The sequence below is a fragment of the Cynocephalus volans genome, chromosome 16 (assembly GCF_027409185.1).
Source record: "Cynocephalus volans isolate mCynVol1 chromosome 16, mCynVol1.pri, whole genome shotgun sequence".
Lineage (NCBI taxonomy): Eukaryota > Metazoa > Chordata > Mammalia > Dermoptera > Cynocephalidae > Cynocephalus > Cynocephalus volans.
In genome coordinates, this window is record NC_084475.1 from 39,907,398 (window position 1) to 39,921,173 (window position 13,776).

At 36.7% G+C, this 13,776-nt stretch overlaps 1 protein-coding gene across 4 annotated transcripts in view; it reads left to right on the forward strand.

Moving 5' to 3' along the window:
- The first annotated feature begins 383 nt into the window (after window positions 1-383).
- The window catches only part of TRPM3 (transient receptor potential cation channel subfamily M member 3), an 877,808-nt gene continuing 864,415 nt past the window's right edge, over window positions 384-13,776 (forward strand). For all 4 annotated transcript variants that reach the window (XM_063080764.1, XM_063080766.1, XM_063080768.1 and 1 more), the window contains exon 1: window positions 384-566. In XM_063080764.1, the coding sequence (XP_062936834.1) occupies window positions 384-566 (183 nt within the window). The remainder of the gene's footprint in view (window positions 567-13,776) is intronic.

A 13,776-nucleotide genomic window follows, 5' to 3' on the forward strand; every position in this document is an offset into this window, starting at 1 on the left:
CCCGCAGCTCGGAGTGGGGTGCGGTTGACCCCCAGGCCCGAGGGACCGGGCGGGGTGGGGTGACTGCAAGGAGCTCCCCAGCGGCACATGAATAGTCCCAGGCGTGGGCCGTGTGCGCCCTCCCGCCCCCGAAAAGGCGGCGGCTGCCGGCTGAAGAGCGATTTGGGGGGCGCAGGTGGCGCTCGCAGCCCCAGCCCGCAGCTTGGCCAATCGCGGGCGCAAGCGCAGCCCGGCGGCGGCGGCCACTGAGCGCCGGGCTCGGGCAGGAGCCGGTCCCCGCGCAGGCGGCGCCCAGCGACAGCGGCGCGCAGGCTGGAGTGAGACCCACGGCCAGCGCTCGGCGCCCGGCTGTTTCCCGGCCGAGCGAGCCGGGCCAACTTAGCATGGGCAAGAAGTGGAGGGACGCGGCCGAAATGGAGCGCGGCTGCTCCGACCGCGAGGACAGCGCCGAGAGCCGCAGGCGCAGCCGCAGCGCCAGCCGGGGCAGGTTTGCGGAGTCGTGGAAGAGGCTAAGTTCCAAGCAGGGCTCCACCAAGCGCTCGGGACTCCCGTCGCAGCAGACGCCGGTGAGTGGCCCGGGGACAGCTCCCGGCCTCTCCTTCCCTGTCTCCCTCCGTCCGCGACTCGAGCCCTCTCCGTGGTGCTGAACTTGCCTCCTTGGGGGCTCGGGCCGGGGAACTTGTGGAGCCGCGTCCAAGGAAAGAAAGTGGGGGGGGGGGGGGGCTGTGGGGAGGGGCGACAAGGAACGCTCCCCTCCCTGCGGCCGGGCAGAGTCTCCTGACGGCTCTGGTGTCTCTGCAAACATGGAAATTGGGTTCGAGAGGCGAGGGGCTCGCTGTCAGATCATTAGAGTTTCGTAATTAACAGAGCGTGTGAGATGTTGTCGAGTGTGTTGTGACGGACTCCTGCGTACGTCCCGGAGGGCTTGTCTGTGCAGCATGTTCGAAGGTCCTCGGCATCCGCTGAATGAGGGCGGAGTAGGACAGGCGCAATTGCCATCTTTCCACTCTCTCAACACTTGCTCTTTCCATCCCACACCCCCGCTGTTTTAATGGGTGCGTGCAATTGTTTGCAGCGTGCCATTTGCGTACAGAGAATAGCAAGAATATCCCAGGTGCTTATAATCCTACTGTTTAACATATACAGCGTTCAGAAAACTGTTTTCCCATGCTCCTTTTCAATGTCTAATCAGTGCAATAAAAGCACTCGAGTGAAATTAATATAGGTATCGTAGGTGTGCAGAAAAGTGCAGTTAACAAAAAACTTTAGCTGCATTTACAGTTGTAAAATTGAAATATATCTGCTTTCCTTCATCCTAGAGGGAGAGAACTCTGTTCCTGAAGAAAGTGCAAAGCCCTCCTGTTGCTCATGGAGAAGGAGGGTGCTCCACTTTCAACTTCCAAAACATCATTAAGAATATCAGCGTGTGTGTATGTGTGTGTGTGTGTGCTTACGTTTGCATCCAGAGGGCTTGACAGCAGATACTGCATAGTGAAGAGAATTTGATTTAATTAAAAGAAAGAACGGTACCTAAGCACTGTGTCCCACATGAATAATGTTACCCTGCTCTGTTTTTGAGAGGTCATCATTGAGGGATGAAAACTAATCCTGAAAAAGTAAGATGTTTAACATTAATTCAGCAGAATGAAATACAAACACTAAAATTTTTTGGTGTGTTCATTTTGTTTACTTGTTTACAAAAACAACTAGAAGAAAATGTTATTAAATTTGCAGTATTTTTCTCAAATATTTAATGTGTTTCGTGGGCAACTTTTTCATCTAAATATGGATATGGTACACTTAAAATGCAATTAATTTTATTTCAGGCATAGACATATTATTTGTTTAGAAATTTGGATGTGAAAATATTTTAAAAAGAAGAATATTAATCTGGAAATAGGCTTTTATTCTGAAATAAACTATGTAGAAAATACAAAATTGATGGCATTTGGTTTTTATCAATTTCATGAACTAAGAATTAACTCTGTCTCCTTTTAAATAGAAAATCTAAGCATTAAACTAAGGAACTTCTTTTGCTGCTACTTTGATTGTGTTCAACAGGTGTGTGCATGGTCTATGTCAGGAACATATAAAATCTTTATATAACCATGTTATAAGTTAAATAGCTTGCAGTTAGGTTACGAAGAAGAAAAATGTGAAAGAGAGGGCATGAGAGGATGCCATGACAACCAGAGACATCTGGAAAAGCAACTGTGTCCTCCTGTTCACTAAGGGTGATGATGGTGCTATATTTCTCTGTAGTACTTGTTAATTGAAATATTAGTAATTCAGTTAAACACGAGTTACGTTAAAAGCCTGTGCCCAATCTCACATGCATGGCAAGTTTCATATCAATTTTGTTCTAAAAATCTAGTAATAAGTGTTCCTAGCTAAGATTTTAATTATCCGATTTTATTTAAACAGAGATAATGAGGTTTTGTAAATCTTAGAGCTGAGATGGTGGTTTTTAACCAAGGTTTGATTTCATTAGTTAACAAAGACTTCATTTGTAAACGAGACACCCAACTTATTTATGCAAACAAGAGAAAGGGAATAATAATATTTGCAGTAGACATGCTTATGAAAGTTTTTAATCTTCAGGGTAAGATTTTTTTTTCTCCCCCTTAAGGTGAGCTGGTGCTATTTTCAACTTTCATTGTATTTTATGAAGAAAAAAAGCTTAAACTATAGTGATTAAAGCAATTAATATGATTAATGCTGCCTTTTCTTTATTCTTATGAAGAAATATTATGTGGTGTAGCTATAAATCTTATTCATTTTGTGCTGTACTTAGAAACATTGTGGCATCCATCTGATAAAAATTATATGAGGATTTTACTCTTTCCTTTGAAGGTAAATTAGACAAATGTGGAAAAATTTGGTTAGTAACAAAACATGGGGATTTCTTACATCTTCTTTTTCTTTTTCTTTTTTTTGAATGTAAAATGATTATATAGTTGTTTTTATTAATGTGGTTTTGTTACTCTCTTCTGTGCTGTAGTTGGAGTCTTGCAATCACTTCCAGTTAAAGTTATACCCAGGGAATGATACAGTCCATGACTCTGTCTCCAATGGGAATGATTGTGTTGTTTTTCATTTTCACTAACAACAATGCATCCATACACCATAGTTAATGGAAGAGATTTGCTACAGCAAGGAGAGTTCTGCCATATTCTTGGCTATTCAGAAATACTTTTTTCCATGATCTGAGTCATGATGTTTTTGTGTGTGATGTATGGGGGAGGGTCCTTTGAATAGACCTTGGTAATTAGATTTTCTACCTATTTATCTCTAAATAAGTTGGGTTTTTTTTTAGAGGTTGAGTTGCTCCATGATTTTGATGCCAATATCAGATATCAAAAAGTTACATTTCTGCCAATCTCCTTGGTACTCAATAAATGGTCTCCTGATGTTCTTTATGCAGTATGGCAGGCCTAGAGTAAGATAGTGTGTACCATTCCTGCCACATCTGGGGGCTGCTTCTAATCTGGTGTCAGGCAGCTGCAGCACTGCTCTGTGCAGTAGCTGGAGAAAGTGGCAGCTGTTCTGAGTCCTAACAGTGGCAATTAAAGGGCACGTTCTGGGCCACTGTAGTGGGTGTGTCTAGCAAATCAATTCCTGTTGATTTGAAAAGTTTTTTTTGTTTTTTTAAAAAAGTTTTTGTAATTCAAGAAACACTCTTCTCCCCCCTTACTTTTAGGCTTCATGGTTTACGATGGAAGCTTTATGACTTCATGTTGCTTTGATATAATCCAGTAATTTAAAATACTCAACTTATACCCCAAATTGTAAAATTCTGATATGGTGAAGTAGGATTTAATAATATTTATTCCTTAGAAATTGTTTTTCTGAGATTGGTTTATGGATTATTTTTAAATCTAAATACTGTTTTTAAATAAATATAAAGGAATTTTATATCAATTTTATAGTTTTATTAGTATGAGAGTTATATATTTGAATCTTAAATATCAAGTTAAGTTTCTAGATATTAGTATTTTAAATAATATCTCTGTTGAATTGGTCAGTAGGCATAAAAGTAATTTAAAGCTTTTTTGTCTCCATTTTATAAGATCTGGATTTCATATTTCTCCTTGAAGTATTCTACGTGTTATTCCTGTTATTTGCCTTGATTCTACCTGCACAGAAATGTATGGAAATCTATTGAAAGGTGATTCAGCAAGTGCAGGCTGGTATTACAAATACCAAATACTCACCTCAGCGTGTATGTGTTTTTAATTTTAAAAGGCGATTTCCTCCTCTAGTACCACAACTGTTTAAAGTCTTGTTTTCAAATAGATACAGATTTAATTCCATCTCTGAGTAAGCTCTGTGTAAAAGGAATAAAAGAAACAGTTCTGAGGGAGTAAAATGATGGGGTTGTAATTAGAGTTGTTTTTCAGCCTTAGATAGCAGGCTTGCTTCGACTAATGCTATAATTACCCTTATCAGCAGGTGCCATCCACAGCCTATCACACCTCGTGCAGACAAGTGTGCAACTGAGAGTGTAAGAAATGGCAGTGCTGCTAAGTAGGCAAGTCCGATTGAGCTGGTTACCAAATTTACTCTTTCCATGGCTGTTTGAGATGCCATGCGTGCGGAGGGATTCCATGAACAAACTTGATTTCATTTCAGATGCTGACCTGCCTTTTTTAGGCCTAGTAGGTGATTTCTGGGTCTTCTTGCCAAAAGATGGATTCTTCAAGGTCTTAAAATAAATGAGGAAAAGCTGAGTCAAAGGCAAGACTAAAGTCAGAAAAACTCGTCTCCCAACCAATTGCCCATTTGAGGATTATGTGGACGGTAGGTCCCGTGGTGGCTGTGGTGGAAACAACGGCGACTTGGTGAAAAGAATCCTTGTTTCCCTTTTCAATGTCTAATATGCTATTGCAGTGTCATTAAACCCTTAATAGTTTGTTCTTGTTACACAAAGGGCTCTCCTGGTGAAAGCAGAGCAAATCTCCTGCAGTGCTAGTCCATTACTGGATAAACCGTTTCTTGACAGGTCGATTTTTGTCTACTGCCTTTTACTCGCTGTGTTAAAGAAAATAAAAAAGGGACAATGTTGTATTGCTCAGGAATAAAGCTATATTTTCTTGCTATTGTGATTTTTTTTTTTTTGATGAAGAAAAAGCCATTTTCTGATAATGGTCCATTTTATTTATGCATTTCTGAAATGTATTTTTCTAGTAATATATTAATTAATATACAACAAATAAACTTTTTCATATCATCATAGCGAACTAAGAGATGTCATTTAATTTTAATCTTTAATTTGAGGGCCATGAATATATTAGGAAATAAGTAATTCAAATATTTTTGTTTGAGGGAATAAAATATCCTCATATCGTGATGTTTTTTAATTATTACAAAATGTATTAGAACAGTTCCTCCTGCCTTATTTACTGAGATCTTTACAAACATTTAAATCATTAAACATAATTTATAAAGAGTAACAAAACATTATATTGATTTGGTTAGACCAACTATGATGGTTTATGTGGTTGGTTTTACTTTTTGTTTCTTTCATTTGCAAAGCCAAAGGATGGCTGGTAGAGCAAAAATGAAAGGATTATAGAAAACAATGTCTAAAAAAAATATTCATCTAACATTTTTTGAGCACTTAGGAAGTGGTAGGCACCATGGTAGGTACCAGACAGCTTTCCTGGTAGAAATGATAGTTTCACACCAGAGAAAGATATGCAAAGTGACAAGACAGAGATGTACAAAATCTAGCTCTATCGTCAGAGTACATTGGAGCAAAGGTTAAAGTAGTCAATGATTGGAGATTTGGATAAAAAGCTTCCTAGACATAGTGCCTTATTCTCAAAAGATGAAAAAGAAAGAGTTGGTTAGATTAGGCAATTTGGAAAGAGAGGCGCTGTGAGAGTCATTTTAACTTAGTCATGAGGGTAGATGCCTGAATGCAGTGAATGGGAGGCAAAACAGATGGGAAGAGAAATAACAAGAGCAAATGCCTCTGCAGTACTGACTATGCATGTGCTAGGCACTCCTTTAAGTGCCTTACATGTATTATTGTCTAGTTCCTGACTTCCCATTAAAGAAGTCCCATTATTTATTATAGCAAGAAAATAAGCTTGATAAAAATAAGGATCTTTGTTTTTATTCACTGATTTATCCAAGAGTTTTGAACAGTGTGTGGCACATAATAAGCACTTCAATGTTTGCTCAATAAGTGAATGAATTAACCTGTGAATAAGGATCTTATTAAAATAATACTTTCTAATTCGTATAAGGTAGACTTTAAGTTCTTGGCTATGAAGGGAAAAAGAAATAAGAGGCAGAAATGTTTTCTTTTTGGTAAGACAGGAGACATTTAAGCACGTTTATTTGCTGATAGAAGAACCTATTAAAGAAAGAGGGTTTAAATAACTAAGAAAGAGAATAGCAGTGAAACTGGTCCATAGTCTTGGGGGAGGTGGAATTTGTTTTCCGAGAGGGTTGAAGACCTATTTTCCTCCTGTTAAATCCTGGCTCTGCCCTCTCTGTCTCTACGACTTACCTGAAGGAAATTGGACCTAATAGTTGATTTCTTTGCAGGTCTTACTTAGTCCATATTTAGTCTAGAATGTTAGTGGATTAATTTACAAGTTGTCATGCAAAATAAATTATGTATTTTATGGAGACTTCTGTTAAAAAATCAGATTGCTGAAATATTATTTTGTATCTCTCTTTGATCTCTCCAAATACCTCAAGGGATGTGGAGACTTACCTGACTTCAGTACAGTGGGAATCATTACTCTGGTTGTCTTGAGGATGGTTATCTAAATTCAGAGCTGACATGACAATCTGCCAGTCCATGCACTCAGTGTCATGGGATTGCATGTTCATTAAAAATGTCTCTCTAGAATACCAGAATTTCAAGCAGAAAATAGTCACACAAAAGGGAACACATCCATGGGAATAACCAGCTAGGTTTTGTCTTTCCTGAAGGTTAATTCTTTTAGGACTTTCTTAGGAGTAAACTTTTTAATGGTGAGATTCGGGAGGGAGGATTCTATTGAATAAAAGTGTTTCTAAGGGGTCCAATTTGAACACAGGTTATCTCTACTTTGACAGTTCTATGGAAAATCTGAATTTATTTTAGAAAACAATATGGTGGCTTTGGAATTGAGTAGATCTAGATTGGAAACCTGGTTCTGTCAATTATTAGATGTGTATCCTTGTGTGAATTTTTATATTTCTATGACTCTTTTCTCCCCATTTCTATTAGGACAATTTCTCTTTCCTTTCCTACTGAGTTTAAGATTCACTCAGGTGTTCCTTTTTTATAAAAAAAAATATTTTTATTTAAATCTTAAGTAGTCTCAAATATACAAAATAATAGAAAATAGTATGAAAATACATGTAATCATAACATACATTAAACAAACATTTGTCATTTTTTCTTCATGGATTTTTAAAATAAATAAAATGTCATAGATACAGCTAAAATATTCCCATTTCATTTCCTCGATTTCTTCCCCCAAAGTAAGAAATATTCTGAAATTGAGGTTCATTCTTCTTAAATAGTTGTTAAGAACTACCTCTACTATGTATTTTTGTACTCACAAGGATGTGTAAATAGTGTGGCTCTGTGTACTTAAATTTTTTACATGAATTGTGTAGTATGTATTCTTTAGCAATTTGCTTTTTTAAAAGACTTAACATTGTATTTTTTGAGATATATCAAAGTATTACATGTAGTTATTGCATATTATTCCAGTATGTGTTTGTACCCCAGGCAATTTATTTTATTGCCCTACCCTCAAAAATTGTATTTATTTATTTATTTAACTATTTATGTTGCTATTACAAACAATATTTAATGAACATCCTTTTGTCTTTCTGTCTTTTAACTTGCAAATGCTTTTGACAGGCTATAAATTCAGGAAGTGACATTGTTCTTAGGAAGACATAGGACTGAGGGCTTCTTCTTTTCTAAAATTGTTTTGCACCAGGGAAAAGTAAAGCTTGTCCAGATCCTAACTCAGAACTGAGCCAACATTTTGCAAGGGGCTTTAGGGGAGACGTACTGGCCTTCTGCTTTAACACCGTATTAACATTCAAGTTAGACAGACTCAATTGGTAAAGGGACACGAAAATCAACTACATTGTATACTGATAAATCAAAATAAAAAAACAACAACAAATTAGACAGACTCGATTTCCAGTCTGACTCAGTTCATTTTTTAGTTTTGCAACTTAATATTTCTGTGTCTCAGTTCTTTCACCATAAAATGAGGATGGAAATTCCTGCCCCAGCATAAATTACGAACATTAAGTGTGTTGATGTGTGAAGCTAGTTCCTTTGTTTGGCTAGAGCTACTCTCTAAATGGAAATAGTTACCTAACCCTTGGTGTTAACTAGAGGTATTGCAACAAATATCAAAAGCAGAAGTTGCCCTGGTTACCAGGCTATACTAACCAACTGAGCTAACCGACCAGTCGAAAGTTGTCCTTGTTTGATGGGGAAATGTTGTTTATGGTCTTTAACTCTTCTGAAATTAGAGTGTTCTTGATTACAGCCAACATGTAATGTAAGACTAATAATTTATTTGTATTGGGTTGATTTTGAAAGTGCTTTAGAAAATAAAATCAATTTGTCTTCTCCAAGATGATTATTTTCCACAGCAGATTTAGTTCCTTGAAATGTTCATTATTCTTTTTTTACTGAAGGTGAATTTATTGATGTCTTTGGAGCCAAAATGTAAAATCCATACTATATTATAAAGACATTGTTTGATTTAGGTATTTTTATTATTGAGTTCCTTACGTTTTAAAATAAATAAATAAATTACGGTTATAAATTATTCTATTCATGAAGCTCAAGGCCTTTGGGAGAGATTGCTTTTAAAAATACTTTTATTATAGAATATTTAAAACCTATGCACAAATAGAAGGAATAGTATAATAAATACATGACACAGCTTAAATATTGATAAAATTATAACAAATCTTCCTTCATCTATATCCTTATTTTTCATTCCCCCACCCGATTATTTGTAAACAAATCTCAAATATTACGGACTGGTTGGTTGCTCAGTTGGTTCGAGCATGGTGCCAATAACACCAAAGTCCAGGTTTCGATCCCTGTACTGGCCAGCTGCCAAGAACAAAAAAATCAGATATCACTTCTTTTAAAAAATATCTGAAAGATAAGAACTCCTTATTAAAACAAAACTGCAACCCTATTATAAAATTTCAACCAATTAAAAATTTCTTAATATTCACAGATATTAAGTTAGGAGCACATTTCCTTGATTATCTCATAATTCTGTTTTTTACTTTCATTTTGTTTGAATTGGAATTCAACCACAATTGACACATTACAAAATGTCCTTGTCAGTCTATAGGTTCCCCCTGCTGATCTCTTTTTCTTTCCTTTTGGAAAGTATTTGTCAGAGAAATGTATTTATCCTGTATTCTGTATTTTGCTGACTACATCCCAATAGTGTCATCATAAATGTTCCTCTGTCCATTGTATTTCCTATATACTGGTAGTTTGACCAGAAGAATAGATTCAGTTTTTTTTTTCTTTTTTGTGACTGGTAAGGGGATCGCAACCCTTGGTTTGGTATTGCCCGCACCACTCTCAGCCAGTGAGCGCACCAGCCATCCCTATATAGGATCCGAACCCGTGGCGGGAGCGCCGCTGCGCTCCCAGCACCGCAGTCTCCCGAGTGAGCCACGGGATCAGCCCTAGATTCAGTTTTAAGTTAAATTTTTGGCAAAGATACTTTATAGGTATTCTTGTTGCCCTTCATTTTAGGTATTAGCTACCATCGAATCATTGCTTACAGTGGGGGTTGACATTTTTTTTCTGCAAAAACCCAAATAGAATAGTAAATATTTTAGGTTCTGTGCACCATAAGGTCTTTTACAACCACTCAGTTCTGCTGTTATAGCACAAAAGCAGCCATAGACATTATGTAAATAGATGGGCATGGCTGTGTTCCAGTAAAACAATAATTAATTAAACACTGAAGTTTGAATTTTATGTAATTTTTACATGCTACGAAATATTATTCTTCTTTTGATATTTTTCAACCACTTCAGAACGTAAAATCATTCTTAGCTCACAGGCTAACAAAAATAGGAAATGGACTGCATCTAGCCCTTGGCTGGCATTTGCTGATCCCTAGCTAAGATTCATTATTTCATTTGGGCATTGAAAAATTGTGATACTTTAATTTTATCTTTCCTTTTTCATTTATTAGCTGAAATATTTTTATAAACAGGGACTCCTCTCATCAACTATTTGCTTACCCTGAGTTATAATTCATACAGTAAAGTCAAGTTAAATGCTTGAGATTGTTCTTAAACAGTTGAACTAATAGTAGGAGCTATGTGTTGGCACTGATCTGTTAGTGTACTGTCAGGCCTTAAATTTTAATTGGGTCATTGTGCTCAGTTAACTAGTAGAAAATATTTGGCTTATTAATTGTGGAGAGCAGTTAAAGTGGTCATTAAGAAATAGAACATGTAAAAATATATTGTCAAACTATTTCTGTATTAAGGTTTTTGTTTTCAGGATTCAAAAAAAAAATGTTGGGCTTCATGCTAGGTTTCTATTGCTGCTGTAAGAAACTACTACACACTTTGTGGTTTAAAGCAACACCAATCTAATGTCTTATAGTTCTGTAGTTGAGAAGTCTGACACAGGTTTCTCTGGACTAAAAATGAAGGTGTCAGCATGGCTGTGTCTTTTTCTGTCGTCTAGGAGAGAACCTGTTTACTTGCCTTTCGTAGCTTCTAGAAATTGCCCATATTCCTTGGCTTGCAGCCTCCTTTCTCTGTCCTCAAAGGCAGCACAGTCGCATCTCATTGGGCCCACTTCTGTCTTCACAATGCTCCCTGTGACTTTCCTCTTCTGTTTTTCTATTCTACATTTAAGGATCCTAATGATTACATTGTGCCCACCTGGAAAATCCAGGACCATCTCTTTATTTTAAAGTGACATGGTGAGCAACCTCAATCCCATCTGCAATCTTAGTTCTTCACCATGCAAAGTAACATATTCAGAGATTCTGAGGATGAGGACATGGACCTCTTTGGGAGGCCATTATTCTGCCTACTGCATGCATTAAGATATTACTGTTTGGTTTGTTAACCTTTTACTTAACAAGGTTACAAAGACAGTGGTGAAAGCTCTTTCTGAAGGTGCCTTCAAATTCTTGAAAAATACTCATCTCTTTGGAATGAGGTTCTGCTGGCAGACAAGGAAACAGTATAGATGAAGAGTCATTGCACTCTTTTGTTTTCTGAGTGTTGAACTCATAGTGATGGCTACAGAAGTGGAAATTATGTAGATTTGGGTATATGTATATTTTCTTTTGACATACATTTTAATGAGCACCCACTCTGTATAAGATAAAGCCCCAAATGCTATGGGAGAAAGAAAGGTGAAAAAAGACTTACTTACTAAAGGGGGAATGAATAACTCTATAATTTGGCATATAACACAACATATTATAAGCGTATTAGTTAGCATTTGTACATACCTTATATATTATGACTATATTATTCATATTTTAACCATAGTAAACTTGTCTTAATTATATTATCAATCTGCTAAACAGTTTGGTCAGACTGGTCAAATGACTGAGAAAATCAATTGATTGGACCCATGAACAAACAATGAATTTTCTGTTTTTGATTCACTGAATTGAAACTGTAAAATAATTTTGTGGATATTCTTTTCCACACAGATGTGGCAAATTGTAGTGTTTATTAGCTTGTAAATATTTTATTGATTTTTTCTTCTTAATAAATGGAAACAACCCTTGAAATTTTGAATTACAACCACTTTTGAAATAGGTCTCTTACTGTTTTTTCCTGTTATTTGAGGACATCTGATTTTTCACAAAAGTGCTTGTCTCCTTTATTCATTAGATAATTGATTATAATAATAGGCAATTATTATAAATTACTATTAACAGGAAAGAAAGAAGGGTGAAAAATTAGCACCCAAGTGAGGACATAGCAATAGATTGAATCTTCAAAATGTTAAGGTCAAGTAACATGAAAAGTTGATTCCCCCTTTCTTTTTAAAAATGTGCCCTTTTCAACAAAGTGTAGTTTTCTGAAGAAATCTGGGAAATCCTGACTTGGAATACCAAATTACTAGAAATATGACCAAAGAAATAGTTATCCCAAAGGAAGTATTATGTCTTCAAAACAATAATTGATAAGAATTTTCTAGGGTAGTAGACTATGATTGTCTAAATCACACCACATTGGGTAATGAATAATTAAAGCATAAAACTTCAGGGAATCAGCAAGTACATTAACACAGTGCAAGTGGCTAGCTAGCTCTGGGGTCTCTTTTAAAAAGACAGTAATCTAATACATGAAGTTTCCACTCTCATGACCTAATCACCTCCCAAAAGCCTCACCTACCTTGCGGAGTAGGTTTCAACATATAAATTTTGGGAAGACACAAGCATTCAAACCATAGCAGGATTCTATGGTGAAATTCAGGAACTTTCTGAGGTACGTGATGCCTCTAAATTGGGACAGCAAGGAACTAGGAGGTGAGAGGCACCCTGGCCTGGAGCTGCTATCTTCCTGTTAAAGTCAGAGAGAGATGTAAAACTCTTCCGACTAGCATTTGTAGCAGGCATTCTTGAGTTATGTGTCTGCAACAGTCATTTGTATATCTGGGGAATGTTTTGAACTTGAAATTACAGTACTTGTTCAAAATTAGGAAAAAATAAACAGGTATATTTGTAGACATATCACTGATGGACACTCTAGGCAGGTGGTTGGATGTGAAGGCTCAAAAACTCTGCAACTGGTTACTAGCAGCTGCAAAGAAGTACCAGTGAAACATGGTAGGAGAACTAAAGAAAGCTGAAGATAAGGTTCATAGCCTGGCAAAAGAACCAAGATGAAGATAAAAACCTGGACTCAAGATAGAGATATTTCCCTTTATCATTCCTGACTAGTGGTTTTACTGTGGTTATAGTTACATATTATTAGTACTGTTATTACAACTTGTATATGTGAGTGATTAAGTTTAAGGTAATTGGTGAGTACAGTCTATTGCATTACTTTTTTTTGTTGTCTTTATAAAGTCTTTCATGAAAGAATCCCTTCAAGATTTATTGGGAGAAAGTAGTAGAATTTAACTTGACATTTGTTGTCACTAACCCATTGCCCAGAGGGTATCAGTTTTAGAATAAGATCTATTTCCATTTGTTTTGGCTTCCTATCACAACGTTATCCCTTCATGTAAAGACACATTTTGAACAAAAAGATAAACTATAAAATTGTGTTTTTTTGTTGTCATTCTGAATTATCAGCAGCCATTTTGTGGGAAAGAAATATGAGTTTTTAAGCACTTAAAAGTGTTAGATACCTTAGGTCTAAGTGAAATTAGTTTTCTTCAAAAGATAGACAATAATCGTTCAATTTACCAAGGACTAGGACAAAGTGGGAATGATTTGGGTTACAGCTGCAAAAAGAGCTTATTGTTTAAAAGGTTCATAAAATTATTGGATGTAACTATAGAATGCTGTGGTAACAGTAACCAAAACAAGAGCTTAACTCATGTTATTAAGACCAAACATTCCAATTGAATAGACTATGAAAATGAAAGCAGAAAGAACCAAAAATAAGCAATGGCGAAGTCCTACTTTTGTCTCATTACCCATTAAATATAGTTGGGGGAAGGAAGACATTTTTTGTAATTTTAGTGTATCTTGTGTAATTGGTGCCTTTGGGTCCACTGATGAAGACAGATGACTGGGCTGGTGTAACATCACAGTCCCTTAT